This window comes from Theropithecus gelada, chromosome 12 (genome assembly GCF_003255815.1).
Source record: "Theropithecus gelada isolate Dixy chromosome 12, Tgel_1.0, whole genome shotgun sequence".
Classification (NCBI taxonomy): Eukaryota; Metazoa; Chordata; class Mammalia; order Primates; family Cercopithecidae; genus Theropithecus; species Theropithecus gelada.
In genome coordinates this window covers 8,800,393-8,826,993 of record NC_037680.1, presented here as the reverse complement: position 1 = coordinate 8,826,993, position 26,601 = coordinate 8,800,393, and the positions used below count along the sequence as shown (strand labels likewise).

General features: G+C 36.3%; 1 protein-coding gene across 12 annotated transcripts in view; it reads left to right on the top strand.

Moving 5' to 3' along the window:
- DPP10 (dipeptidyl peptidase like 10) overlaps positions 1-26,601 on the top strand; it is a 1,402,014-nt gene that overhangs the window by 855,645 nt on the left and 519,768 nt on the right. For 10 of the 12 annotated variants that reach the window (XM_025405135.1, XM_025405131.1, XM_025405140.1 and 7 more), the window contains one exon: positions 7,956-8,070. The exons of the other annotated variants lie outside the window; for them this stretch is intronic. In XM_025405135.1, the coding sequence (XP_025260920.1) occupies positions 7,956-8,070 (115 nt within the window). The remainder of the gene's footprint in view (positions 1-7,955; positions 8,071-26,601) is intronic. 12 annotated transcript variants of the gene reach the window in all.

Sequence of the window (26,601 nt, the reverse complement as noted above, 5' to 3'; positions counted from 1 at the left end):
AGTTTAATTAGATCCCATTTGTCAATTTTAGCTTTTGCTGCCGTTGCTTTTGGTGTTTTAGACATGAAGTCTTTGCCCATGCCTATGTCCTGAATGGTACTACCTAGGTTTTCCTCTAGGATTTTTATGGTATTAGGTCTAACATTTAAGTCTCTAATCCATCTTGAATTAATTTTCGTATAAGGAGTAAGGAAAGGATCCAGTTTCAGCTTTCTACTTATGGCTAGCCAATTTTCCCAGCACCATTTATTAAATAGGGAATCCTTTCCCCATTTCTTGTTTTTCTCAGGTTTGTCAAAGATCAGATGGCTGTAGATGTGTGGTATTATTTCTGAGGACTCTGTTCTGTTCCATTGGTCTATATCTCTGTTTTGGTACCAGTACCATGCTGTTTTGGTTACTGTAGCCTTGTAGTATAGTTTGAAGTCAGGTAGCGTGATGCCTCCAGCTTTGTTCTTTTGACTTAGGATTGTCTTGGAGATGCGGGCTCTTTTTTGGTTCCATATGAACTTTAAAGCAGTTTTTTCCAATTCTGTGAAGAAACTCATTGGTAGCTTGATGGGGATGGCATTGAATCTATAAATTACCTTGGGCAGTATGGCCATTTTCACGATATTGATTCTTCCTATCCATGAGCATGGTATGTTCTTCCATTTGTTTGTGTCCTCTTTGATTTCACTGAGCAGTGGTTTGTAGTTCTCCTTGAAGAGGTCCTTTACATCCCTTGTCAGTTGGATTCCTAGGTATTTTATTCTCTTTGAAGCAATTGTGAATGGAAGTTCATTCATGATTTGGCTCTCTGTTTGTCTGTTATTGGTGTATAAGAATGCTTGTGATTTTTGCACATTAATTTTGTACCCTGAGACTTTGCTGAAGTTGCTTATCAGCTTAAGGAGATTTTGGGCTGAGACAATGGGGTTTTCTAAATATACAATCATGTCATCTGCAAACAGGGACAATTTGACTTCTTCTTTTCCTAACTGAATACCCCTGATTTCTTTCTCTTGCCTAATTGCCCTAGCCAGAACTTCCAACACTATGTTGAATAGGAGTGGTGAGAGAGGGCATCCCTGTCTTGTGCCAGTTTTCAAAGGGAATTTTTCCAGTTTTTGCCCATTCAGTATGATATTGGCTGTGGGTTTGTCATAAATAGCTCTTATTATTTTGAGGTACGTTCCATCAATACCGAATTTATTGAGCGTTTTTAGCATGAAGGGCTGTTGAATTTTGTCAAAAGCCTTTTCTGCATCTATTGAGATAATCATGTGGTTCTTGTCTTTGGTTCTGTTTATATGCTGGATTATGTTTATTGATTTGCGAATGTTGAACCAGCCTTGCATCCCAGGGATGAAGCCCACTTGATCATGGTGGATAAGCTTTTTGATGTGTTGCTGAATCCGGTTTGCCAGTATTTTATTGAGGATTTTTGCATCGATGTTCATCAGGGATATTGGTCTAAAATTCTCTTTTTTTGTTGTATCTCTGCCAGGCTTTGGTATCAGGATGATGTTGGCCTCATAAAATGAGTTAGGGAGGATTCCCTCTTTTTCTATTGATTGGAATAGTTTCAGAAGGAATGGTACCAACTCCTCCTTGTACCTCTGGTAGAATTCAGCTGTGAATCCATCTGGTCCTGGACTTTTTTTGGTTGGTAGGCTATTAATTGTTGCCTCAATTTCAGAGCCTGCTATTGGTCTATTCAGGGATTCAACTTCTTCCTGGTTTAGTCTTGGAAGAGTGTAAGTGTCCAGGAAATTATCCATTTCTTCTAGATTTTCCAGTTTATTTGCGTAGAGGTGTTTATAGTATTCTCTGATGGTAGTTTGTATTTCTGTGGGGTCGGTGGTGATATCCCCTTTTTCATTTTTAATTGCGTCGATTTGATTCTTCTCTCTTTTCTTCTTTATTAGTCTTGCTAGTGGTCTGTCAATTTTGTTGATCTTTTCAAAAAACCAACTCCTGGATTCATTGATTTTTTGGAGGGTTTTTTGTGTCTCTATCTCCTTCAGTTCTGCTCTGATCTTAGTTATTTCTAGCCTTCTGCTAGCTTTCGAATGTGTTTGCTCTTGCTTCTCTAGTTCTTTTAATTGCGATGTTAGAGTGTCAATTTTTGATCTTTCCTGCTTTCTCTTGTGGCCATTTAGTGCTATAAATTTCCCTCTACACACTGCTTTAAATGTGTCCCAGAGATTCTGGTATGTTGTATCTTTGTTCTCATTGGTTTCAAAGAACATCTTTATTTCTGCCTTCATTTCGTTATGTACCCAGTAGTCATTCAGGAGCAGATTGTTCAGTTTCCATGTAGTTGAGCGGTTTTGATTGAGTTTCTTAGTCCTAAGTTCTAGTTTGATTGCACTGTGGTCTGAGAGACAGTTTGTTATAATTTCTGTTCTTGTACATTTGCTGAGGAGTGCTTTACTTCCAATTATATGGTCAATTTTGGAGTAAGTACGATGTGGTGCTGAGAGGAATGTATATTCAGTTGATTTGGGGTGGAGAGTTCTATAGATGTCTATTAGGTCTGCTTGCTGCAGAGATGAGTTCAATTCCTGGATATCCTTGTTAACTTTCTGTCTTGTTGATCTGTCTAATGTTGACAGTGGAGTGTTGAAGTCTCCCATTATTATTGTATGGGAGTCTAAGTCTCTTTGTAAGTCTCTAAGGACTTGCTTTATGAATCTGGGTGCTCCTGTATTGGGTGCATATATATTTAGGATAGTTAGCTCTTCCTGTTGAATTGATCCCTTTACCATTATGTAATGGCCTTCTTTGTCTCTTTTGATCTTTGATGGTTTAAAGTCTGTTTTATCAGAGACTAGGATTGCAACCCCCGCTTTTTTTTTGTTCTCCATTTGCTTGGTAAATCTTCCTCCATCCCTTTATTTTGAGCCTATGTATGTCTCTGCGTGTGAGATGGGTCTCCTGAATACAGCAGACTGATGGGTCTTGACTCTTTATCCAGTTTGCCAGTCTGTGTCTTTTCATTGGAGCATTTAGTCCATTTACATTTAAGGTTAAGATTGTTATGTGTGAACTTGATCCTGCCATTATGATATTAACTGGTTATTTTGCTCGTTAGTTGATGCAGTTTCTTCCTAGCCTCGATGGTCTTTACATTTTGGCATGTTTTTGCAATGGCTGGTACCGGTTGTTCCTTTCCATGTTGAGTGCTTCCTTCAGGGTCTCTTGTAAGGCAGGCCTAGTGGTGACAAAATCTCTAAGCATTTGCTTATCTGTAAAGGATTTTATTTCTCCTTCACTTATGAAACTTAGTTTGGCTGGATATGAAATTCTGGGTTTAAAATTCTTTTCTTTAAGAATGTTGAATATTGGCCCCCACTCTCTTCTGGCTTGTAGAGTTTCTGCCGAGAGATCTGCTGTGAGTCTGATGGGCTTCCCTTTGTGGGTAACCCGACCTTTCTCTCTGGCTGCCCTTAAGATTTTTTCCTTCATTTCAACTTTGGTGAATCTGGCAATTATGTGTCTTGGAGTTGCTCTTCTCGAGGAGTATCTTTGTGGCGTTCTCTGTATTTCCTGGATTTGAATGTTGGCCTGCCCTACTAGGTTGGGGAAGTTCTCCTGGCTGATATCCTGAAGAGTGTTTTCCAACTTGGTTCCATTTTCCCCCTCACTTTCAGGCACCCCAATCAGACGTAGATTTGGTCTTTTTACATAATCCCATACTTCTTGCAGGCTTTGTTCATTTCTTTTTCTTCTTTTTTCTTTTGGTTTCTCTTCTCGCTTCATTTCATTCATTTGATCCTCAATTGCTGATACTCTTTCTTCCAGTTGATCGAGTCGGTTACTGAAGCTTGTGCATTTGTCACGTATTTCTCGTGTCATGGTTTTCATCTCTTTCATTTCGTTTATGACCTTCTCTGCATTAATTAGTCTAGCCGTCAATTCTTCCACTTTTTTTTCAAGATTTTTAGTTTCTTTGCGCTGGGTACGTAATTCCTCCTTTAGCTCTGAGAAATTTGATGGACTGAAGCCTTCTTCTCTCATCTCGTCAAAGTCATTCTCCGTCCAGCTTTGATCCGTTGCTGGCGATGAGCTGCGCTCCTTTGCCGGGGGAGATGCGCTCTTGTTTTTTGAATTTCCAGCTTTTCTGCCCTGCTTTTTCCCCATCTTTGTGGTTTTATCTGCCTCTGGTCTTTGATGATGGTGATGTACTGATGGGGTTTTGGTGTAGGTGTCCTTCCTGTTTGATAGTTTTCCTTCTAACAGTCAGGACCCTCAGCTGTAGGTCTGTTGGAGATTGCTTGAGGTCCACTCCAGACCCTGTTTGCCTGGGTAACAGCAGCAGAGGCTGCAGAAGATAGAATATTTCTCAACAGCAAGTGTACCTGTCTGATTCTTGCTTTGGAAGCTTCCTCTCAGGGGTGTACTCCACCCTGTGAGGTGTGGGGTGTCAGACTGCCCCTAGTGGGGGATGTCTCCCAGTTAGGCTACTCAGGGGTCAGGGACCCACTTGAGCAGGCAGTCTGTCCCTTCTCAGATCTCAACCTCCGTGTTGGGAGATCCACTGCTCTCTTCAAAGCTGTCAGACAGAGTCGTTTGCGTCTGCAGAGCTTTCTGCTGCTTTTTTGTTGTTGTTGTTGTGTAGCTGTGCGCTGTCCCCAGAGGTGGAGTCTACAGAGACAGGCAGGTTTCCTTGAGCTGCTGTGAGCTCCACCCAGTTCGAGCTTCCCAGCAGCTTTGTTTACCTACTTAAGCCTCAGCAATGGCGGGCGCCCCTCCCCCAGCCTCGCTGCTGCCTTGCCGGTAGATCACAGACTGCTGTGCTAGCAATGAGGGAGGCTCCGTGGGCGTGGGACCCTCCCGGCCAGGTGTGGGATATGATCTCCTGGTGTGCCTGTTTGCTTAAAGCGCAATATTGGGGTGGGAGTTACCCGATTTTCCAGGTGTTGTGTGTCTCAGTTCCCCTGGCTAGGAAAAGGGATTCCCTTCCCCCTTGCGCTTCCCAGGTGAGGGATGCCTCGCCCTGCTTCAGCTCTCGCTGGTCGGGCTGCAGCAGCTGACCAGCACCGATCGTCCGGCACTCCCCAGTGAGATGAACCCAGTACCTCAGTTGAAAATGCAGAAATCACCGGTCTTCTGTGTCGCTCGCGCTGGGAGTTGGAGACTGGAGCTGTTCCTATTCGGCCATCTTGCTCCTGTTTTACCGCTTTTTAAATGGTGGACTTCCATAGTCAGTTGTGACTGGGAAAATACGTATTTATTTGTAAAAATTACTGAATTCAGGATAGCATTACTGAATTCCAAATATTACTGTGCATTTTCCCAAATAAAAGGTATTGATGTACAGTTATGTATGGGTCCAAATAACTTACTGATTTATTGATTCTTTAATGTACTTGTTCTAGAAATATTTATCTTTACAAATGGCATTATAGTGCTTAAGTGTGATCTTTATAATCAGATTTTATGAACTAGCACTCCAGCTCTCTCATTTATTATCACTAAATGGATATGTTACTGATCTCTTCAAATCTCATTTTGTTATCTGCAAATTTGTGAAGATGACACTAATCTTACATGATTATTTTGAGGATTATGTGAGATTGCAAATCTAAAATATTTCAATATCAGATACATAATAATATATATAAGCTATTATTACTCTTTGTTAGACTATGTCTGGTAGACATTACATGGTTTTATTATAGTCACAAACTGAAAAGTACAGTCAAAAGTCATTTCTCAAATAGTTTGTCATGAGTTGGAGTGACAGCCTATCAAGATCATAATCAGTCAATTTCAGTTTATAATTTTTTCTTGATTCTCTTACTGAATTGAAAAGTCAGTTATAATTGCTACATTTCTATTCTTTTTCCCTTTTCTTACATTGTGAAATAATAATACATGCTTGCTTCCCTTAGAGTTAATAAATAGGGAAATATTTATGGTTCTTGGCCCAGATACTCATTTGCTGTTGGTTACTGCCCCTGTTTTCACTGTCTCAGTTCTTTACATGAGTATTTCCCAACTTTCAGACCACTGTAGGCTTTGATTTACAGCAGCAACCTCTCTCATTCTATCACTCTACTTTCTGAGTAGCCTCGAAGTAGGGCGTTATTATAGAGAATCACCAATCATCACAGCACACACATTCTGACAAAGAAACTCACCTAGAAACCTGCAAGAATGTTGCATTCCAGATAAGGGTTTATGTTCACAAGACAACTATTGATCGTCTTTATATCACTTCTCTAAAGCTGATAATTTGGGGGACCCACTGTCTTGATTTACGTGGAAAATATGGATGAAAATCCTAAAGTGCAAGAGGAATAGAAGTGTTGGATAATAAGCATTATTTGAAAAAGAGGTGTGGAGCAAGTCATTTAAGCAAAAGTGGAATTGATCTCTCCTGGATTTGGTTTATTAGAATGAAAGACTACCTTAGAGTGATTTATCTGAGAAGGGAAACAGCAAACAACAAAATGCCTCCTATGCATGGTTTCTTTTTGTATTTATTTAGAGTCTAGTTCTTTAAATCTGATGGGTTTATGGCACAATTCAACACCAAAATAACTATATGAATATTAGCATCAATGTTTTAATCTGTGAGTCACTGGAACTCATGTAAAATTTATTAAATGTTTGCTATTCTGTTTATGTTTGTTTAAAACAAAGCTGCTGTCTGTATGGCTTCTTGGGTGATTTCTGCACATGTTGTGAGTTGGATACCTTCGTGTTTTGTGTCCTTTATCACCAAATCAGCCATTTCTGAATAAAGAGGGCTGTATTGAGAAAGGATGAAAAACAGGTGGGAAATGGAGTAGGAAGAAAAAAAAAAAAAAAAAAAAAAAACAAGAAGCTCAGTGTTTTATAAACTCTATTGCACAGAAAAACTGACATTCGTTTCAAATCAATGTGATCTGTGCTTTGCTTTGGTGAGTTATGGCCACATATATCTAGTAAACACAGTCCAGCACAGATCATTGGAGGAATGAATAGCTTTACCACATGCATTGTGAGAGATGTACAAGTTTATTTTCCTCATCAGCCATACGTTTTGCCAATATCATGCATGTTGCCCAGCAAGTGTCATTAACCACTGATACAGAAGGACTCATTTAGTTTAGTTACTACATCCTGTTGGTTTTTGTGAGTGGTGGGAGAACTGTTTTAAAAAGACCCGTTTGGTTAACAAATGTGTGCTGCTCTGCGGTAAGGGACATTTTGAATGATTTTCCCATTTCTTTTATTTTTATTTTTATTTTTTTTGAGACGGAGTCTCTCTCTGTTGCCGAGGCTGGAGTGCAGTGGCCGGATCTCAGCTCACTGCAAGCTCCGCCTTCCGGGTTCACGCCATTCTCCTGCCTCAACCTCCCAAGTAGCTGAGACTACAGGCGCCCGCCACCTCGCCCGGCTAATTTTTTTTGTATTTTTAGTAGAGACGGAATTTCACCGTGTTAGCCAGGATGGTCTCGATCTCCTGACCTCGTGATCCACCCGTCTCGGCCTCCCAAAGTACTGGGATTACAGGCTTGAGCCACTGGGCCCGGCCTGATTTTCCCATTTCTGATCTTTTCCCCATCCAGTTAGAAAGTAGTCCATAGTGCTTCAAGAACATTTGTATTTACATCTTTATTGTAGGTCCCATTGTAGCAAGAATAAATGTAAATAGACTCACTCTATTTCCATGATTATTTTGCAGAGTATTTTGGCTATCATCCTGGTGTTTACAGTCAATGGATTTTTACACCATCTACATTTTGGACAGCAAGCATAAATTCTGCTGGTTTATCTCACAGAGAGATCAGATTGCCCCCCAAAAGATAGCCATTTATAATACGTGCACTTTTGAATAATTAAATGAACTACCGAAGAGGAAATGGATTCTAATCAGCTTTCAAACTGTGATTGTGCCATGCACTGAATCATTCCTTTATGAATACATTTCTCTTGGAGCATGTATAATTACGAACCTTTTTTTTCTATCTCGGTAGGAACTGGGAAGTAACAGCCCTCCACAGAGAAACTGGAAGGGAATTGCTATTGCTCTGCTGGTGATTTTAGTTGTATGCTCACTCATCACTATGTCAGTCATCCTCTTAACCCCAGGTAATCTGTCTTTATTCCTCTCTTATGATGGTATTGTGGATGATAATTTCACATTCAAATGCCTTAAGAGGGTAGCAATATGTGGTATCTTAGGGCACATTAGCATGGGTTGGAATTTGGGAAAAAAGCATAATCAGACATTTTGCAAACAGCACAATAATTCTGCAGTTCAAATATCATGCAGGATATTTTGGGGAAGCTGAAAATGTAAAATATGTAAGTTGAGAATGCCAAGGAGATTTTTGGTCTCCATTGCCACTTACAGACTTACTATGTGTTAGTTTGATAAATGCAGAAGACATTTGACTTTTATTGTGGGTTGAAGATGAGGGAGTGGCATCTGGAAGTTTCTATATATAGATAATAACCCAACTGTATGGAAATGGAAGAGAGGAATTGTTGGAAAAAGAAGATCAGATCGAAAGAGAGTGATCTAAGCCTCTATATTTGGACACCTCTTTCTTATGCCTTCTTTTCCTTCCTTTCCTTAAAGTTTTTACATTCTAAGTTTCTACCCTATCTAAAGAACCTTTGCAAATTGCGCTTGCAATGATTTTTGGACTGTGTTCTTCAGATTAAAGAGTTTAATACTAATATGGAAAATATCATTGTGCTTCTTTCTGGGGACTATTTCAATACCCACGAGATTTATTAGTCTTTAGTAGGTACTAATAAGGAAGGCAGAGATAAGGGGATCACTTTTAAACTCCCCCAATTGTCTTCCAGATACATTTGACATGTTGCTGCAACCCACCCACCCGTTTTTCTCAAAGACTGAACACCCACATATGATACAGTGTTATGAAAAATAGTCGTTTCTGGGATATGATTGAATGAATCCAAAAATCAACTGATATTTTAAAATTATAGCCTGTTGTTGAATGTTATTTATTTCCACTTTAGGTTTGTCTTAGTTGTGTTATTTTATGAGCCCCTTAAGCACACTGAACTTATTTCCTGATGTACAAAATACGATTAACGATAACTGTTTTTCAGAGTCATTTAGTCAAGTAATTTTGGTGACTAATTATACAAATGGCAGTATCAATTGTTCCGGTGAGACACTTTGTGAAATATACCATCTTTGTAAAAATATTGACTTTGAAATGTATAGACTGCTAAAAATACAGTTTTTAGATATTAGTTAACATGTGGAGAGGTTGAGAAAGAAACGAAGGGAGATAGTAGGGAGGAAGGAGGAGAGAAAGGTAATTGGAAAAGAAGAAAGAAAAAATTCCCTGGTAAAAGTTGACTTATCTAGCATTCTCCCCAGAAACCTTTTCTTACATACGAATGTACGATGCCTCATTTGTACATCTGCAATACAATGTAATTGAGCAATATGATGGCTCTAAGTTGCTGCACAATGCCAAGAATCTTTGTTACAGGAAGATGAGTTTCAGCATGGTGTTTCACTTAAACATATGAAGTTTAACATAATTATAAAAAAAATGAATGAGTTGATATTGAGGCCTTCTATTGATGGCTCTTAGCCAGATGGAGGTATTCATGTCACAATTCTTGTGTATTTCTCTTGAACTCTTTTCTTTCATCCTGATTCTAGCATCCTTGGCCCAGTGATTCACTTTCTCAGGTTTTCTTGTTCCTCACTGAGGCCATAGTGATACTTTGGCATCCTTGAGAGTTCGATACAAGAAAGGCCATATAGAATTAGCCACTCACTAAATTAAGCCTCCTCTGCTCAACCCTTTCAAATTTTTCCCAGTATAAACCACAGTGATGAACCATAATTGAGTTCATTTTGTCCTGCACTTATTCATTTATTAAAGCAAGAGCAAGCATGACATACCTCAGTTTGAGTTCTGCTTCTGTAATATACTAGTTTTGTACAATTTGGCAAGTTATTTAACCTTGTCTCTCACTTTCCTCATCTGCATTTTAAGTATAATATTTAGTGCCAACATTTCAGTATTATTATGGAGGTTAAATGAAATAATGTAGTCCAAGAGTTTATTTAGCACAGTGCCTAGAACTGCTGCTGCTTTTCCTTTGATTATTGCTATTATTCAGTACTTATTCACCACCAGAAACCATGACAAGTAGTGTTATAGAAAGAATATTTCCCAGAAAAGGTATAAAACCTCTCAGGAATATACATGTTTGTGACTACAATTTCAGTTATGACAAATGGAAAATCATGACAAATGAAAAATATTTAACCTGGAGTTAGTCTTCTAGGGTGAAATTATTCATGCATTCATTCATCCCATAGATAATTATGGAGTTCTTACCACCTTCTAGGTGCTCTGGTAGTTGGCCCTGCACTTTTGCTACTTTATGTCTTTCACCTCCAATCCCCAATTACAAAATGCAAACATTTAGAAAATATACATATTTAGAACACTGACAGCCCCCCAACCCAGACTTAATTTCATATGATATTAATCCTACAAATAGAAGTGGCATTTATTTATTTATTTATGTTCTGTTTTGAGATGGGGTCTCGCTCTGTTGCTCAGGCTGGATTGCAGTGGTACAATCATGGCTCACTGCAGTCTTGAACTTCGGAGCTCAAGTGATCCTCCCACCTCAGCCTCCTGAGTAGCTGGGACCACCATGCCTGGTTATTTTTTGTTTTTATTTTTGTAGAGATAGGGTCTCTCTGTGTTGTCCAGGTTGGTCTCAAACTCCTGGTCTCAAACAATTCTCTTGCCTAGGCCTTCCAAAGTGCAGGGATTACAATCATGAGCCACCACCCCCAGGCCACAATTATTATTTCGATTTACAGTTTACCAAGTGCATTTCACATACCATGTGTTCAAATGTCTTCAGATTTCACTATTATTATTGGTAAGGTCATTATAAAATAAAAAAGTAAATAATTATGCTGGGGTGGAAAAGGTACTGCTATAGGAAGCAGACACCTTACTTGACACAGAGAGTGTTCTATGCCTTCTGTAAACTCAATGCCATCAAGTGCCTAGAAGATTATATAAATTGATGAAGTGGGCAAGTGTAACAATAGTGGTCAGAAATTTGAGGTGTGACCCAGCGAAATGGCAGTGCAGTCACATGGCCTTTATGGTGGGCTCAACCCAAACATGTCAGAGTAATCTATAAGGCCAGAAGACTAATGGTTTGCAGCTCAATACTTCAGTCTTCAGCCTGGAAGCATTTTTAGAAATTATCTAGTCTTGCCTCTCTCATCGGACAGGAAAAATATCTGAGTTTGTTTAACTTTTGGGATGAGAACAAGAACATGCATCAAGGCCATGTTCCCTCTTGATTTTGCTTGTGTCTGTGGCTGTGTATGTCTGTGGTCAGGCTGCAGTGCTCCAATTGCACAAAGCCTTTCTCTTCTAACCCTCAGGCTTGAGTTCTCTCAGCTGTGCTAAGACAGAGCCACAAAGAAAACCTCCAGCTGGAAATTCAAAATACAGCATCATCTTTCTGATCTTCCCTCTGTCCACCAATATGTTCTCAAGGCCTAGCTTTCTAAGTAAAACCAGTCAAGCAGGTGGAAACTTTCAACCAAGTAGAGAAATCTATGTCAGGAGGGGAAGCTTCTGATTGTGGAATTTCAGCAAGACACTGGGACTTTTAGGACAAGGCCTGCCTCTAGAACAACTCTTCTAATAAGAGTGGCAGTCAAGCCGGACGCAGTGGCTGACGCCTGTAATGCCAGCACTTTGGGAGGCTGAGGTGGGTGGATCACGAGGTCTGAAGTTCGAGACCATCCTGGCCAACATGGTGAAACCCTGTCTCTACTAAAAATACAAAAAATGAGCCAGGCATGGTGGCATGCGCCTGTAGTCCCAGCTACTCGGGAGGCTGAGGCAGGAGAATTGCTTGAACCTGGGAGGCAGAGGTTGCAGTGAGCCCAGATTGCACCACTGCACTCCAGCCTGGGCAACAGAGTGAGACTCTGTCTCAAAAAATAAAAAAGAGGGGCAGTCCTAAATTCATATAGCTTTTATAATTATACAACCCTGGACTAGTCACTTACTTCTATGGCTTCAGTGTTTCATTGAAGACAAGGACATCTTTGGTTTGCTAGAATGTGAAGTGATCTCTTGAAGTGTGTTATAACTCTAATGTCTATTGTCTAATATATTAATAACAACTACCAACGATAATAATGCCTTGTCTAGTGACAAATATAGCAACAGATGAAATGTGGTGGGCTCTTTCATTAAGATTTTTCTACCATGAAAATATATTTGGTGGGTTGTTTTCAAAGATGAAAGCGTACAAAAAGTTATTTAGTCAAAGAAATGTTTTAGAAACTGTTTTACTCAAAATAGCATAACAATTTGCAGGTAAGTGCTAAGGAATGCACGCCTATAACCAGAGAAACACATGTTCGTTGTAATTTTGGTTTGATTGCAAATTTATTACAGAAGTAATTTGACACATGTGCCTTAATTTCTAAAATTATCAAACTCTTCATTGCCTTGTGAAGAGAAGTCCTAACTATTTTTGAAGAATAGGCTATTCAAGTATTTCATTTTATAAGTATTTCTGAAAGGAACAAATTATTCATTCCATTTTTTTAATTACAGTGTGGACTTATTCAGATGCATTGATGAAGCCTACATTATTTTTTCTGTTGAGTTTGTTTAAAGAAAAAGAATTTATCCACATTTATTTTGAGAATATGTTAACTATAAGATCAATAATTATACTCTGCAAATATATGAGAGTACATTCATGCTTAAAGTTGTGGAAATCAGTCTAGTAAAGCTATGCATCTACTTTGCAATCTTATTTTTACATTTAATATGTAGAATGAGAAGGATTATACTTGGGAGAAGATTTTGTGCAGAATACAATTACAAATTTTGGCCTGTTTTAAGAACAAAGGTGCATATTTTATGAGTCAAAATGCATTTGATATAGGATAGTCATCAGGCTCTTTAATACATCCACCATATTGAAATAGCCACCTGAGAACTGTGTGTACTCCACAGTTCTTCAGCAACAATGACCTGTTGCCCTTTGACTGTGTCTGTTATCAGTCAATATCAAGACAGAGTCATCACACTGATCATCTGTCATGGCTGACTAAGGATAAAATGGGAAAGCACCAAAATGTGGTGGTCTTCATTGTTAGCTCTAGCTCTTGTTTCTTTTGGAAACTTCCCAGTTACCCTCTGTTACAACAGTGGAATTCATTCCTTTAGTACACTTTTTAGGTGTGCATGGTGGATGGTCTTTGCAGGTTTATCAGAGTATGAAAGAAACCAAGCATTGATGTAGGAATCATGAGAGCTCGGCTTGATCTCAGTTAAACAAGAATTTAATAGTAATTTTTCGATTCTGCAATAGAGACGTCTTTATTTTCACTTCTAGAAGTATCTCTAAGACTAAGAATTTTAAACTACTTTCATACGCCATGTTGGGTAATAACTTACACAGGTTGATACTGCCACAGTGATGTTGATGGTTAGATAAGTCTTTAATATCAGATATGGATTACATCCATGAAACTATGCTCAATTAGTTCATTTGAGTCAGAACATAGAATTAAGGAAGTGAAGGAAATTAGAGAAACATAGGCAGCCCTATTCAGAAAAATCAACAAAAGAAACCAAAGACTACAAGACAGCATTTAAGGAATTATGCCTTTCTTACATCAACTTAAATGTACAGTGCACACAGTCATCTCATTTAACCCTTATAACACACCAGTTTAAAGGAAGTAGAGCAATTTTCTACATAACACAGCTAAGGTCAACAGCTTTGGATGACTTCAGCAGCTAGTTTGTGGAGAAAGTATAGTAGATAGAGTGATTAAATTGACCTTGGTATTAGACTGACTTGGATTCATCTCCTAGCCTTGTTATGTGCCCACAAATATGATGCTGAGGTAAAGAATTCTCTCTGTTCCTATTGTTAAGACACCAGATTAAAAAAAAAGACTTGACCCTTTGAAAGAGGGCTTTAAAAAGATTCATATGCCTGCGCGCGCGCGCGTGCGCACACACACGTAAAACTCATTTCCTAGAAAGCATTTAACAAAATTAAGGACTTTATTGAACTGATGACAGCTGATCTGTTATTGTTATGCAAAAATTCAAAGTGAATTCACTCTAGTTACTATTTTGCTCTAACAAAATGACAGCTCTTGGTATAGTTAGTTAAAATGTTATGTTGTACTATATTGCAAACAATATCTTGGCATCTATAATTTAATAGGTGTCATTTAAGCACCTGACCTGTGTTTTAAAATGTCAAAGCAATGATTAAACTATCCCCATTATGCTTTATGAGGGGAAAATAATGTTTTACACATTTTTAGATTTGCACTACTTGTAAACATCGGCATCAACCAAGATGCAAATTGTTTATTTTGTTGAATTAAGACAGGAGATGTGTTGTATTGATAGACATAATCTAATGTGTCTCTGCTTGTTGTTTTCAAGAACAGCATAGATTGAACACAGATTTCAGTGTAGCATTACCCAGGCATAATCAGGCTGCAGAGAAAACAATGACAGATTCTAACAGTTTCCCCCTGGATAATATGAATTGTTGTTGCCTTTTAAAATAGATTTATCTCTGATGTTGAATGAAAAATAATTTTCTCTGGCATTAATGGAATAAAAGTAGTTACTTTTTTGTCTTTCCTTTAAAGTTTCATTTATATATTTAAGCCATATTTGATTCCCTTAGTTACCCTCATAATGTTAGAGTGTCCAATGAGATAACTGATGAATTTGGTTTACATTATAATGTGTTTAGTTTTTACAAGAGTCAGAAGAGAACTTATTAACATTTATGTATACCTTCTTTTGCCAGATGTTGTACTAAGTGCTTTCCATGTACTATTTTATTTTTTCTCACATCACTGATATTGCATCTATTTACATTCTAGAGTATTCATTTGAGTCTTACAAGTTGAAGTAAATTGACTAATTTCACGCAACTAGAAGTCAGAGATGCTGGATCACTATCTCAGGCACTTTTGGCTTTGGCATGTGTCATAATCCTTGTAATATAAGTTAAGACATATTCTTGTACACATGGAAGATAGAGGCCAAAATATTTTAGAAAAATAAATTTTCCTTTATTCTTTCCCATGAGTTTTGTAATTAGTAAAGTAATTCTGTGTATTTCTAAAAGGGAAAGCATAGCAGAGAAAGAATTCAACTAAGGATGGAGGTGTAAAAATTTGGACAAGGGGCAGAAAGGGAGGAAGTGACAGAAGTGGGAAGTTGAAAATCATAAGTGTAAATTCTGTATGTATTTTTATTTCTGGTTTCATAATTTTTCAGAACCTCAAAAACCCACAATAAAATATAAATTCACATTTTCTATCCTAAACCACATTATATAAAATTATGTCATTGTACAACTTTAATATTTTATCATATATTTTATATGCTTCTTCCTAATAGAAATTTGATTTAGAAATGTGGTATTCTTGCCTCTAATGTATGATTAGATAGCCTGGTCTCTGAGAAGTCAGGTTTCCATAAAAGAGAGAGTTATGATGGGGTTCGATGGCTCATGCCTGTAATCCCAGCACTTGGGGAGGCCAAGGCAGGAGGATCACTTGAGCCTAGGACTTCAAAACCATCCTGGGCCACATAGTGAGACCCCATCTCAACTAAGTGTTTTAAAACAATTAGCCAGGTATATTGGGACATGCTGCTCAGGAGGCAGGAGGATTGCTTGAGACTGAGAAGTTGAGGCTGTAGTGAGCCATGATCATGCCACTGCACTCCAGCCTGGGCAAGAGAGCATGACTCTGTCAAAAAGAGTCTCTTATCTAGTTCCAAAACATTTTCATCATCCCAAAAGGAAACTCTACCTTTCGGAATTAAGCAGTTGCTCCTCATATCCAACTCCCTCATCCCCTGGCAATCACCAATCTACTTCCATTCTCTGAAGATTTACTTTTTTCTAGGTATTTCACATAAATGGAATCAAATATGTGATCTTTAGTGTCTAACGTCTTTCACTTTTCATGTTTTAGAAGTGCATCCACCAAGTCACTTATAACAGTGTTTCATTCCTTTTTATGGCTCATAGCAATCCATTGTATGCATGTTCCACAGATCGTGCTACTGTGAACCTGTGTGTATTTGTTTGAGTCCAGGTTTTTAGTTTTTTGAGGTTATATACCTAGGAATGGAATTGCTAGGTCATATGGTAATTCTGTGTTTAAATGTCTGAAGAACTATTTGCTGTAGCAGCTGAACCATCTTACATTCCCAACAGAAATATTCATGTGTTCCAGTTTCTCCAAATGCTTACAAACACTTGCTCTTTTCTCTTTTTTTTTTCATTTATGGGCATTCAAGAGATATGAAGTAGTATCTCTTTTGGTTTTAATTTGCATTTCCCTAATAATTAACAATAATAACTAAGCATCTTCTCATGTGTTTATTGGCCATTTATATATCTTCTTTAAAGATATGTCTATTTAAGCCTGTTGCCCATTTTAAGGGACTTGCTGGTTTTACTGATAGTGAGTTGTAGGAGTTCTTTATTCTAGATATTAATCTTTTGTCAGAAACATATTTTCATATACTTTTTTCTATAATGTAGGTTATCTCTTTATTTTCATAATAGTTTCATTTGGTGCACAAAGTTTTTCATTTACCCATTTTTTCATTGCTTATGCTTTTGATATCATATCTAAGAATACATTGCTGAATCCAAGGTCACAAAGATCTATCTTTTCAGTTTTTAAAATAAGTTTATGGTTTTAATTTACCTACATTGCTCATTGATCCATTTTGAGTTAATTTGTTATATGGTGTGAGTTAGGGAGTCTAACTTTAATTTTTGCATGTGAACAATCATTTCACCAAGCACCATTTATTGAAGAGACTGTTCTTTCCCAATTATGATAGTGTGACCCTTGTTGATTGTTCTTGGTTATAGATACATGAGTTATTTCTGGGCTTACAATTTTACTTCATTCATCTCTATGTCTATCCTGATGCTGGTACTGCATTGTTTTGATTACTGCAGCTTTGTGGAAGTGTTTGAAATCTGGAAGTATGACTGTTACACTTTAAAAATACGTATATTGCTTTGCTATGAAGAGCCCATCACAGTTCCATATACATTTGAAAATTAGCTTTTTTATTTCTGCAAGAAAGCCAGTTGGAATTTTAATAGTAATTGCATTGAGTCTGTTTTTGCTTTAGGTAATATTACCATCTTAGAAATATTAGTGTTCCAACTCATAAATATAGAATGTCTTTACATTCTTGAAATAATTTAAATAAAACAAAAATCAACATTTTGTAGTTTATAGTGTAAAAGTCTTTTACACTTGGTTAAGTTCATTTCTAATTATTTTATTCTCTATGATACTGTAAATAGAATCTTAATATTCTTTTCTGATTAATCATTGTTGTTGTACAGAAACACAACTGATTTTTGAGTGTTAATCTTATATTCTTCAACTTTGCTGAAATCATCTATCAGATTTAGTGGCTTATTGTAGATTCTTTGAGATTTTCTATGTATAGAGGATCATACCATTTGTGATCAGAAATAGCTGTACTTCTTCATGTCCAAATTGACTATCTGTTAGTTCTTTTTCTTGTCTAGTTACTCTGGCCAGAACTTGCAGTGCAATGTTAGATAACAATGGTAAAAGTGGTTATTCTCATCTTATTCCATCATAGGTGGAAAGTTTTCAGTCTTTCTTCATTGAGTAGTCTTAGTTTGTTTAGATAAAGATTCTTTACATGATTGAGGAAGATTCTTTTTATTTCTAGCTCTTAAACTATTTTTATAAGGAGTGTTGGATATTGTCAAATATATTTTATCAATAAATTTAAATGATCATTTGTTTTCTTCCCTTTTCTATTTTATGTTGTAGTACATTGATTTTCTTTTGTTGAGCCACTCTTATACTCCTGGAATAAAACCCACTTGTTCATGGTGTATAAGCCTCTTCATATGCTGAAGAATTCAGTTTTCTAATATACTTTAAGGATTTTTGCATCTGTATTTATAAGAGATATCGATCTGTTGGTTTCTTGTGCTATCTTTGTCTAGCTTTCATATCAAAATAATTTTAACCTCACAGAATGAGATAGTAAGTAATCTTTTCTTGTACAGTTTTGGGAAGAGTTTGAGAGGGATGAGTGTTAATTATTCTAAATGTTAGAATTCACAAGTGAAGTCATCTAGTTCTAGCCTTTTTATTGTTAGGAAGGTTTTTGATTCATGATTTTGTAACTTACTCATTATTGGTCTGTTCAGGTTTTTTAATTTCTTCTTGAATAAGTTTGGTAGTTTGTGTTTTTCTAGAAACTTGTTTACATCGTATAATGTCTAGTTCATTTGTGCTGGTATAACAAAATACCACCGACTGGGTGATATAAACAATAGTAATTTGTTTCTCAGTTCTGCAAGCTGGAAAGTCCAAGGTCAAGGTTCTGGCAGGACTGCTCTCTGCTTTCAGGATGACACCTTTTTGCTGCACTCTCCAGAGGGAAGGAATACTGCATTCTCATATGGCAGAAGGAACAGAAGGAAAAGACAGCCTTCCCTTCAATCCCAAGCTGTTTTATAAAGCTATTATTTCCATTCACAATGGTAGGGCCCTAATAATTACCTCTCAAAGTTCACACTTCTCAATACGATTGCTTTGGGGATTACATTTCAATATTAATTTGGAAGGGGAACACAGTCACTCAAACCATAGCATATAATTTGCACCTCTATTATTTCATACATATATGATTATTATTTTATCTATTTAATGACCATTTTTCAATATATAGTATCATTTCTTATAACAATTTTTGACTTAAAGTCTAATTTTTCTGATATGAGGATAGCAAATTCTGCTCTTTCTTGGTTACAGTTTGCAAAGAATATATTTTCTATCATTCACCCGCAATGCATTGCATCTTTAGAAAGAAAGTAAGTGAATTTTAAAAATCCATTTTGCCATTTGCAGCCTTTTGAATGGAAAATTACATTTATTTCTTAAAATGAAGTAGTTGTTTCATTGTTCCATTTATTTTCTATTTGTCCTTTAACTTATTGTTTTCTTTAAGTACTTCAGTGCTGCCTTATTTTGTGTTTAATTTATTTTTATAGTGTCCTTCTTTGATCTCTTCTCATTTTCTCTTTCAATTTTTTTTCTTATGGTTATGTTGGTTATTGTAATTCATGGTTTAAATTTATAACAATTTAGTTCGAATTAATTTTAACTTATTTCAATCACAGACACAAACTCTGTTTTCATACAGCTTCACCCTTACCATATTGTTTTTGTCATAAATTACATCTCTCTATATATTGTGTGACTGTTAATCTAGATTTATAATTATTATTATACACTTTTCTTTTAAATCATATTAATATAAGAAGTATAAAGATGAGTCACAAGCCAAATATACAATAAGACGGCCTTTTCTATCTACCTAGGGAGTTATCATTACTAGAGTTTTTTGTTTCATCATATGGCTTCAAATTATTGTATAATATTTTTCCACGTCATGCTGAAGTACTCCCTTTAACATTTTTGGAGGGTGGTTCTACTTATTGCAAACTCCCTCAGCTTTCCTCAGCTTTTGTTTATCAGAGAATATCTTGGTTTCTCCTTCATTTGAGTGATGATTTTGCTAGATATGGAATTTTTGTTTGAAAGCTCTTCTTGGCTGGGAGCAGTGGCTCACACCTGTAATCCCAGCACTTTGGGAGGCTGAGGCGGGAGGATCACCTGAGGCCAGGAGTTTGAGACCAGCCTGGCCAACATGGCAAAGCCCTGTTTCTACTAAAAATGCAAAAAATTAGCTGGGCCTGGTGGTGGGAGCCTGTAATCCCAGCTCCTTGGGAGACTGAGGCAGGAGAATCACTTGAACCTAGGAGGCGGAGGCTGTAGTGAGCTGAGATTGTGCCATTGCACTCCAGCCTGGGCAACGAGAGTGAAACCCTATCTCAAAATAATAATAATAATAATAGTAATAATAATAATAGTAATAATAATGCTAATAAAGAAAGAAAGGAAGGAAGCTCTTTTTTTAAAAAACCTTGTTCCACCTTTTTCTTGTCTCTATGTTTATTGCTGAGAAATCTCCTGTTAAACTTATTGTGAATCCCTTATATGTATTAAGAGAGTTTTCTTTTGCTGCTTGCAAGATCATGTCTTTGTTCTTATCCTCTGAATATTTGATTATAATGTGTCTCAGAATGTATTTTTTAGTTTTTTGTTTGTTTGTTTGTTGAACTTCTTGAATATATAGTCCCATGTCTTTTGCCAAATTTGGCAAGTTGTTGGCCATCATTTCTTTAAATACTCTTTCTGCCCTTTTCCTCTCTCTCCTCTTGTGATTTCCATTATTTTGTGTTGCTATGTGTGATGGTGTTATAAATGTGTCTTAGGCTTTGCTCATTTTCCTTCATTCTTTTTTCTTTCTGCTCTCTATACCAGTAATTTTAATTGATCTATCATTTTTTTCCACTGGTTCTTTCTTCTGCCTGCTCAAATCTGCTGTTTTATTCTTCTACTGAGTTTGTATATAAGTTCTTATACTTTTAAGCTCCAGAATTTCTGTGCATGTATGTGTTTAATATTTTTTTATCTCTTTATGGATATTTTCTACTTTTTTCATACATTGTTATTCTGGTTTCCTTTAGCTCTGTATTCATGATTTCCTTTAGCTCTGTGAGCATATTTAAGACAATTGATTTAAAGTCATTCTCTATTGAGTAAAATGTCTGCGCCTCCCCAGCAGCAGTTTCTGTTAACATCTGTAAATGGACTATACTTTCTTATTTCTTTGGATGCTTTACAATTTCCGATTGAAAAGTGTACATTTTGAATATTACAATGTGGAACTCTTATAATCAGATTTTTCTTCCTTTTCTGGGTTGGCTTTTGTTTCTTGCTGTAGACTGTAGCTATTTGTGTTTTCTTTGGTAGAATCTTTTAAACTATTTTTGAAAAATCACTGTTATTCACCATGTGTGTTCTCTGAAGTCTGTTCTTTAGGTTGTGTTTGGCTAGGGTTTTCTGTTTGATTATTCTGTTTTGCTTGATTTTTTGGTTTACAAATATTTTCTCGAATATTAGGAGGCAAATGTGGCTATGGTGGGGTGTGGAGGGTGGGAGAAATAAAAACAGAGAGGGTAAAATACCTTTTCAGATTAGCTCTGTGTTTCACACTTCAACACTTAGCCAACCCATTTACAACTCTACCTTAATCTTTACTTCCTGCCTCTTTTATTGCGATAAACCTGGATTCCTTATTATATTTGAAGCCCAGCATAAGGTTTATATCTTTACCACCTACACTGCTTTCTACTTTATTATATTATTCATAATAGTTTCTATTACAACTAAGTTCTCAATAAATCCAGGCATACATTGTAATATTGCAGGTTTAGTTTCAGAACACTGCTATTAAACAACTATTCCAATAAAGAAAATCATACAATTTTTTTGGTTTCCCACTGCATGTAAAAGTTATATTTTTAGTGTTTGTGGTTTATTAAGTGTGCAATTACATTATGTGTTATAAAATTGAACAGAACTTAAATAAAACATTGCTTTGCTGTTAAAAAATTCTATTTGATGATCTGAGCCTTCCGCAAATCATAATCTTTTTTTTTGGTAGAGGGTCTTGCATTGATGTTGATGACTGATAACTGAACAAGGTGGTGTTGCTGAAGGTGGGTATGACTGTGACAATTTCTTAAAATAAGACAGAAATAAAGTTTGCCACATTGACTAGCACTTCCTTTCACAAAATTTTCTCCATAGCATGCAGTGCTGTTTGAGAACATTTTCTCCACAGTAGACCTTCTTTCAAAATGGGAGTTGCTCCTCCCTCTCAAATCCTACATTTTTATCAACTAAGTGTATGTAATATTCTAAATCCTTTGTTGTCATGTCAACACTGTTTACAGCATGTTAGCTAGGAGTAGATTCCATGTCAAGAAACTACTCCTTTCTCTTCATCCGTAAGAAAAAACTCCTTGTTCATTTAAGATTTATTTTGAGATTGCAACAGTTCAGTTTCATCTTCATGTTCCACTTTTAATTCAAATTCTCTTGCTGCTTCTACCACATCTGCAGTTATTTCCTGCCCTGAAGCCTTGAACCTCTTGAAGTTATCAGTGCTGATTGGAATAAATTTCTTCCAAACTCCTGTTAATGTTGATATTTTGACTTTTTCACATAAATTACAAATGTTCTTAATGGCATCTAGAAATGTGACTTCTTTCCAGAAGATTTTTAATTCACTTTGCCCAGATCCTTCGGAAGAATCAGTATCTATGACAGCCTTACCAAATGCAATTCTTAATTACCAACATTGGAAAATCAAGATTACTTCTTGATTTGTAGGCTGCAGAATGGATGTTGTGTTAGCAGGCATGAAAACAACCATTAATATTGATGTACCTCTTCATCAGGGCTCTTGGATAACCAGGTGTATTGTCAATGAGCAGTGATATTTTAAAAGGAATATTTTTATGAGCAGTAAGTCTCAATAGTGGATTTAAAATATTTAGTAAACCATGCTGTATCCAAGTTTTGTCAACCAGGCTTTCTTGTTTCATTTATAAAGCACAAGCTGAGTAACTTTAGCATAATTCTTAAGGGCCCTAGGGTTTTGAGGGTAGTAAATGAGCTTGACTTCCACTGAATGCCACCAACTACATTAACCTCTAACAGGAGAGTCAGCCTCTCCTTAGAAGTTTTGAAACCAGACATTGACTTTTCCTCTCTAGCTATGAAAGTCCTAGATAGATCAAGACCATCCTGGCTAACACGATGAAAACCCATCTCTACTAAAAATACAAAAATTAGCCAGGCAGGGTGGCATGTGCCTATAGTCCCAGCTACTTGGGAGGCTGAGGCAGGATAATTACTTGAACCTGGGAGGTGAAGGTTGCAGTGAGCCGAGATCGCACCATTGCACTCCAGCCTGGGTGATAGTGCGAGACTCTGTCTCAAAAGAAAAAAAAAAAAGTTCTAGATAATATCTTCTTACAATAGCAGGCTGTTTTGTCTTGTCTACATTGAAAATCTCTTGTTTAGTGTAGCCACCTTCATCAATGATCCTAGCTACAACTTCTTGATAACGGGCTGCAGTTTCTACATCAGCACTTGCTGCTTCACCTTGCACTTTGATGTTATAGAAATAGGGTCTTTCCTTAAACCTTATGAACCAATCTCTCTTTGCTTCAAAGTTTTCTTCTGCAGCCTTCTCCTCTCTCTCAGACTTCACAGAATTGAAGAGAGTTAGGAACTTACTCTAGATTAGGCTTTGGTTTAAGGGAAAGGTGTGGCTAGTTTGATCTTCTATCTAGACCACAAAAACTTTCTTCATATCAACAATAAGACCGTTTTGTTTTGCTATCATTTGTGTGTTCACCAGATTAGCACTTTTAATTTCCCTTAAGAACTTTTCATGGCTGTTTGGAGCGAGAGGCTTAGCTTTCAGCCTACCTAAGCTTTTGATGTGCCTTCTTCACTAAGCTTAATTGATTTTAGTTTTGGATTTAAAATGAGAGATATTTGACTCTTCCTTTCACTGGAATACTTAGAGGCTACTGTTGCCCTAATTTCAATATCGTTATGTCTCAGAGAATAGCGGCGCCTGAAGAGAGAGAGAGAGAGACAGGGGATCAGTTGGTTGATGTAACAATTAGGACACACACAACATTATGCCCTTATATGAGCATGGTTCATGGTTCCTCTACAATAGTGGTATCAGAGATCCCTGATCATAGACCACCATAACAGATATAATAATAATGAAGTTTGAAAGATTGTGAGAATTACCAAAGTTTGACACAGAGACATAACATGACTGCATGCTATCAGAAAAATGGTGTTAATAGGCTTGCTTGACAACAGGCTACCACAACCCTTCAAGTTGTAAAAAACAATGTCTGCAAAGTGTAATTGAGCAAAGCACAATAAAATGAGTATGCATGTGTTGACCAGTGACAAATGCTTCTGGTTATCCACTCTTGCAATAAAAATGTCAGAGAATTGTTTTAGTGAAAGTTCTTGATAATGAAGTACTAAATAATAATACAATAGAGTAAGGTTATTAAAGCTGACGATATTACCAAATAGAAAAGAAAGTCAACATCTTTTGAGACTTGAATAATATTTATTATAACCCTGGCGGTTTGAAATGTGGAAAAACATAAACTTGTAAAATACACAATAAAGTACAAGCAGTAGAACGTAGTGTAGTGTACTCTAACAAAGTACTGAGGACCCAAAAATGCTCTGGGGTATTTGAATTGCATATATCACCATTTGCAAAATTAGACATTGCAAATAAATTCTGAGATTCCAAATAAATTATGTATTAATTTATTTAAGATGACAATAATAAAACAATTATATATAAATATAAGTAACGTAAAATGAAAACAGTGATGTTTTTCAAAACAAGGCAAAATAAATGGTGGTGTTTTACATTTTTACAAATGTATTTAATGTCTAACTCAGAGGAAGATGGCAGAATTCTCATATCTGCTCCTCTGTTAATTCTTTTGCAATGCGTTGTTTTGGTGGAGGTATATGTAGACATTCGGACCTCATAAACACACATAGTTAGAATATGTATGCTAATAGCTATTTCAGATAATTGTAGAGGTTTTTTGCTGTTACTTCTTGAAAACTAGATAAGTGATAGATGCTTGAAGGTTAATCACAGTGTAAAATCTGAATAATATTTTAATAATCTGCTACATTAAAGTCGATTGGTTCATCTTACACGTTGAAAGACTCTTACCCACATCTGCTTCTGTAATATGAATTGGTCATTTGTAAAATATTAGTTCACTGAGTTATGCAGGTCTTCCAAATGTCAGTGGAGCTTATTACACAGTCATGCACATTATAATGTCTTTTAGATCAATGACAGACTTCATATATTTTGGTGGTCCCATTTGATTATAATTCAGCTGTAAAGTTCTTATCACCTAGTGACATAGCCGTAGTAAGGTCACAGTAGTGTGATGTATTACTCGGGTGTTTGTGGTGATGCTGGCATAAATAAACCTACTGTGTTGCCTGTCCTGTAAAATTATATCACATAGAATTACATATGATACATAATACTTAATAATGATAATAGACTACTGTATTACTGGATTATGTATTTAATATCCTACACTTTGATTATTTTACCGTGCATTCCTTCTACTTATTAAAACATAAGTTAACAGTATAACAGCCTCAGAAAGGTTCTTCAGGAGGTATTCCAGAAGAAAGCATGATTGTCATAGGAGATGTCAGCTCCATGCATGTTATTTACCCTGAAGACCTTTCAGTGGAATAGGATATGAAGGTGGAAGACTGATACTGATGATACTGACCCTGTGTAGGCCTAGGCTAATGTGCGTGTGTGTTTATGTCTTCATTTCTTAAAAGTAAAACAAAATTAAAATAGGCAAAGGTTATGCAATAAGGACATAAAGAAGGAAAATATTTGTGTTCAGTTATGAAATGTGTTTGTGTTTTTAAGCTAAATATTATCACTAAAGTGTCAAAGATGAAAAACATTGATAAAGTACAGTTACAGGAAGCTAAGGTTAATCTACTATTAAAGAAAGAAAAAAATTATACGTTTAATGTAGACTGTGCAATGCTTATAAAGTCTATAATAGTGTACAATAATATCTTAGACATTCACATTCACCCATCACTCACTGACTCACTCTGAGTAACTTCCAATCCTACAAGCTCCGTTCTTGAAGTGCCCTATCCACGTATACCATTCTTTTTTATCATTTATACTGTATTTTTACTATACATTTTCTATGTTTAGATATACAAATAGTTACCATTTTGTTATAATTGCCTATGGTATTCAGTGCATTAACAAGCAGTACAGGTTTGTAGTCTAGGAGTAATAGGCTGTATCTTACAGCATGGATACGCAGTAGGCTTTAGTATCTGGGCTTGTGTAAGTACATTCTACAGTGTTTCCACAACCATGAAGTTGCCTAATGACACATTCCTCAGAACATAGCCCTGTCATTTAGTGACACGTGATTGTACAGTTGTTAAAAATCATGATTAATTTCACTGATGATTTCACTAGAAAAAGCTCACTAGAGAATTATTGAGAAATGTTCAAACTGAAGATGGAGAATATCAGTTTTCTAAAATTCATTTTCTTGCTTGAAAGCTTGAATTTTATTGTTTGTAACAAATACAGCCAATTGTGGGTTTTGTGAAGAAAAAGTTTACTTCATTTTGAAGAAAAACACCTGTCGAACACTTAAATCTGAATAATTATAATTTGTTACTCATTCCTTCCATTAAAAATAATGTTCTATGAAAAAAGCAACGTGGTGAGTTTATCTCATAACTCAAGCAACTGCCCATATGCTTTTCTATGAGATAACCATCATATTTCATATGTGCTGGTGTTATTTTATATTTTTTGACATACTGCACCACACAAATATTTAAAAAGACGTTGAGAGTCAAGATTTAGTACAATTAATATTTTTCACTACTTCTGAACTGAAACTGGGTTTATTTTTAAATTGAGGCTATATGGCCATAAAGAATATAATGACAATTGTTTGATGTCACAGTGTCAACTC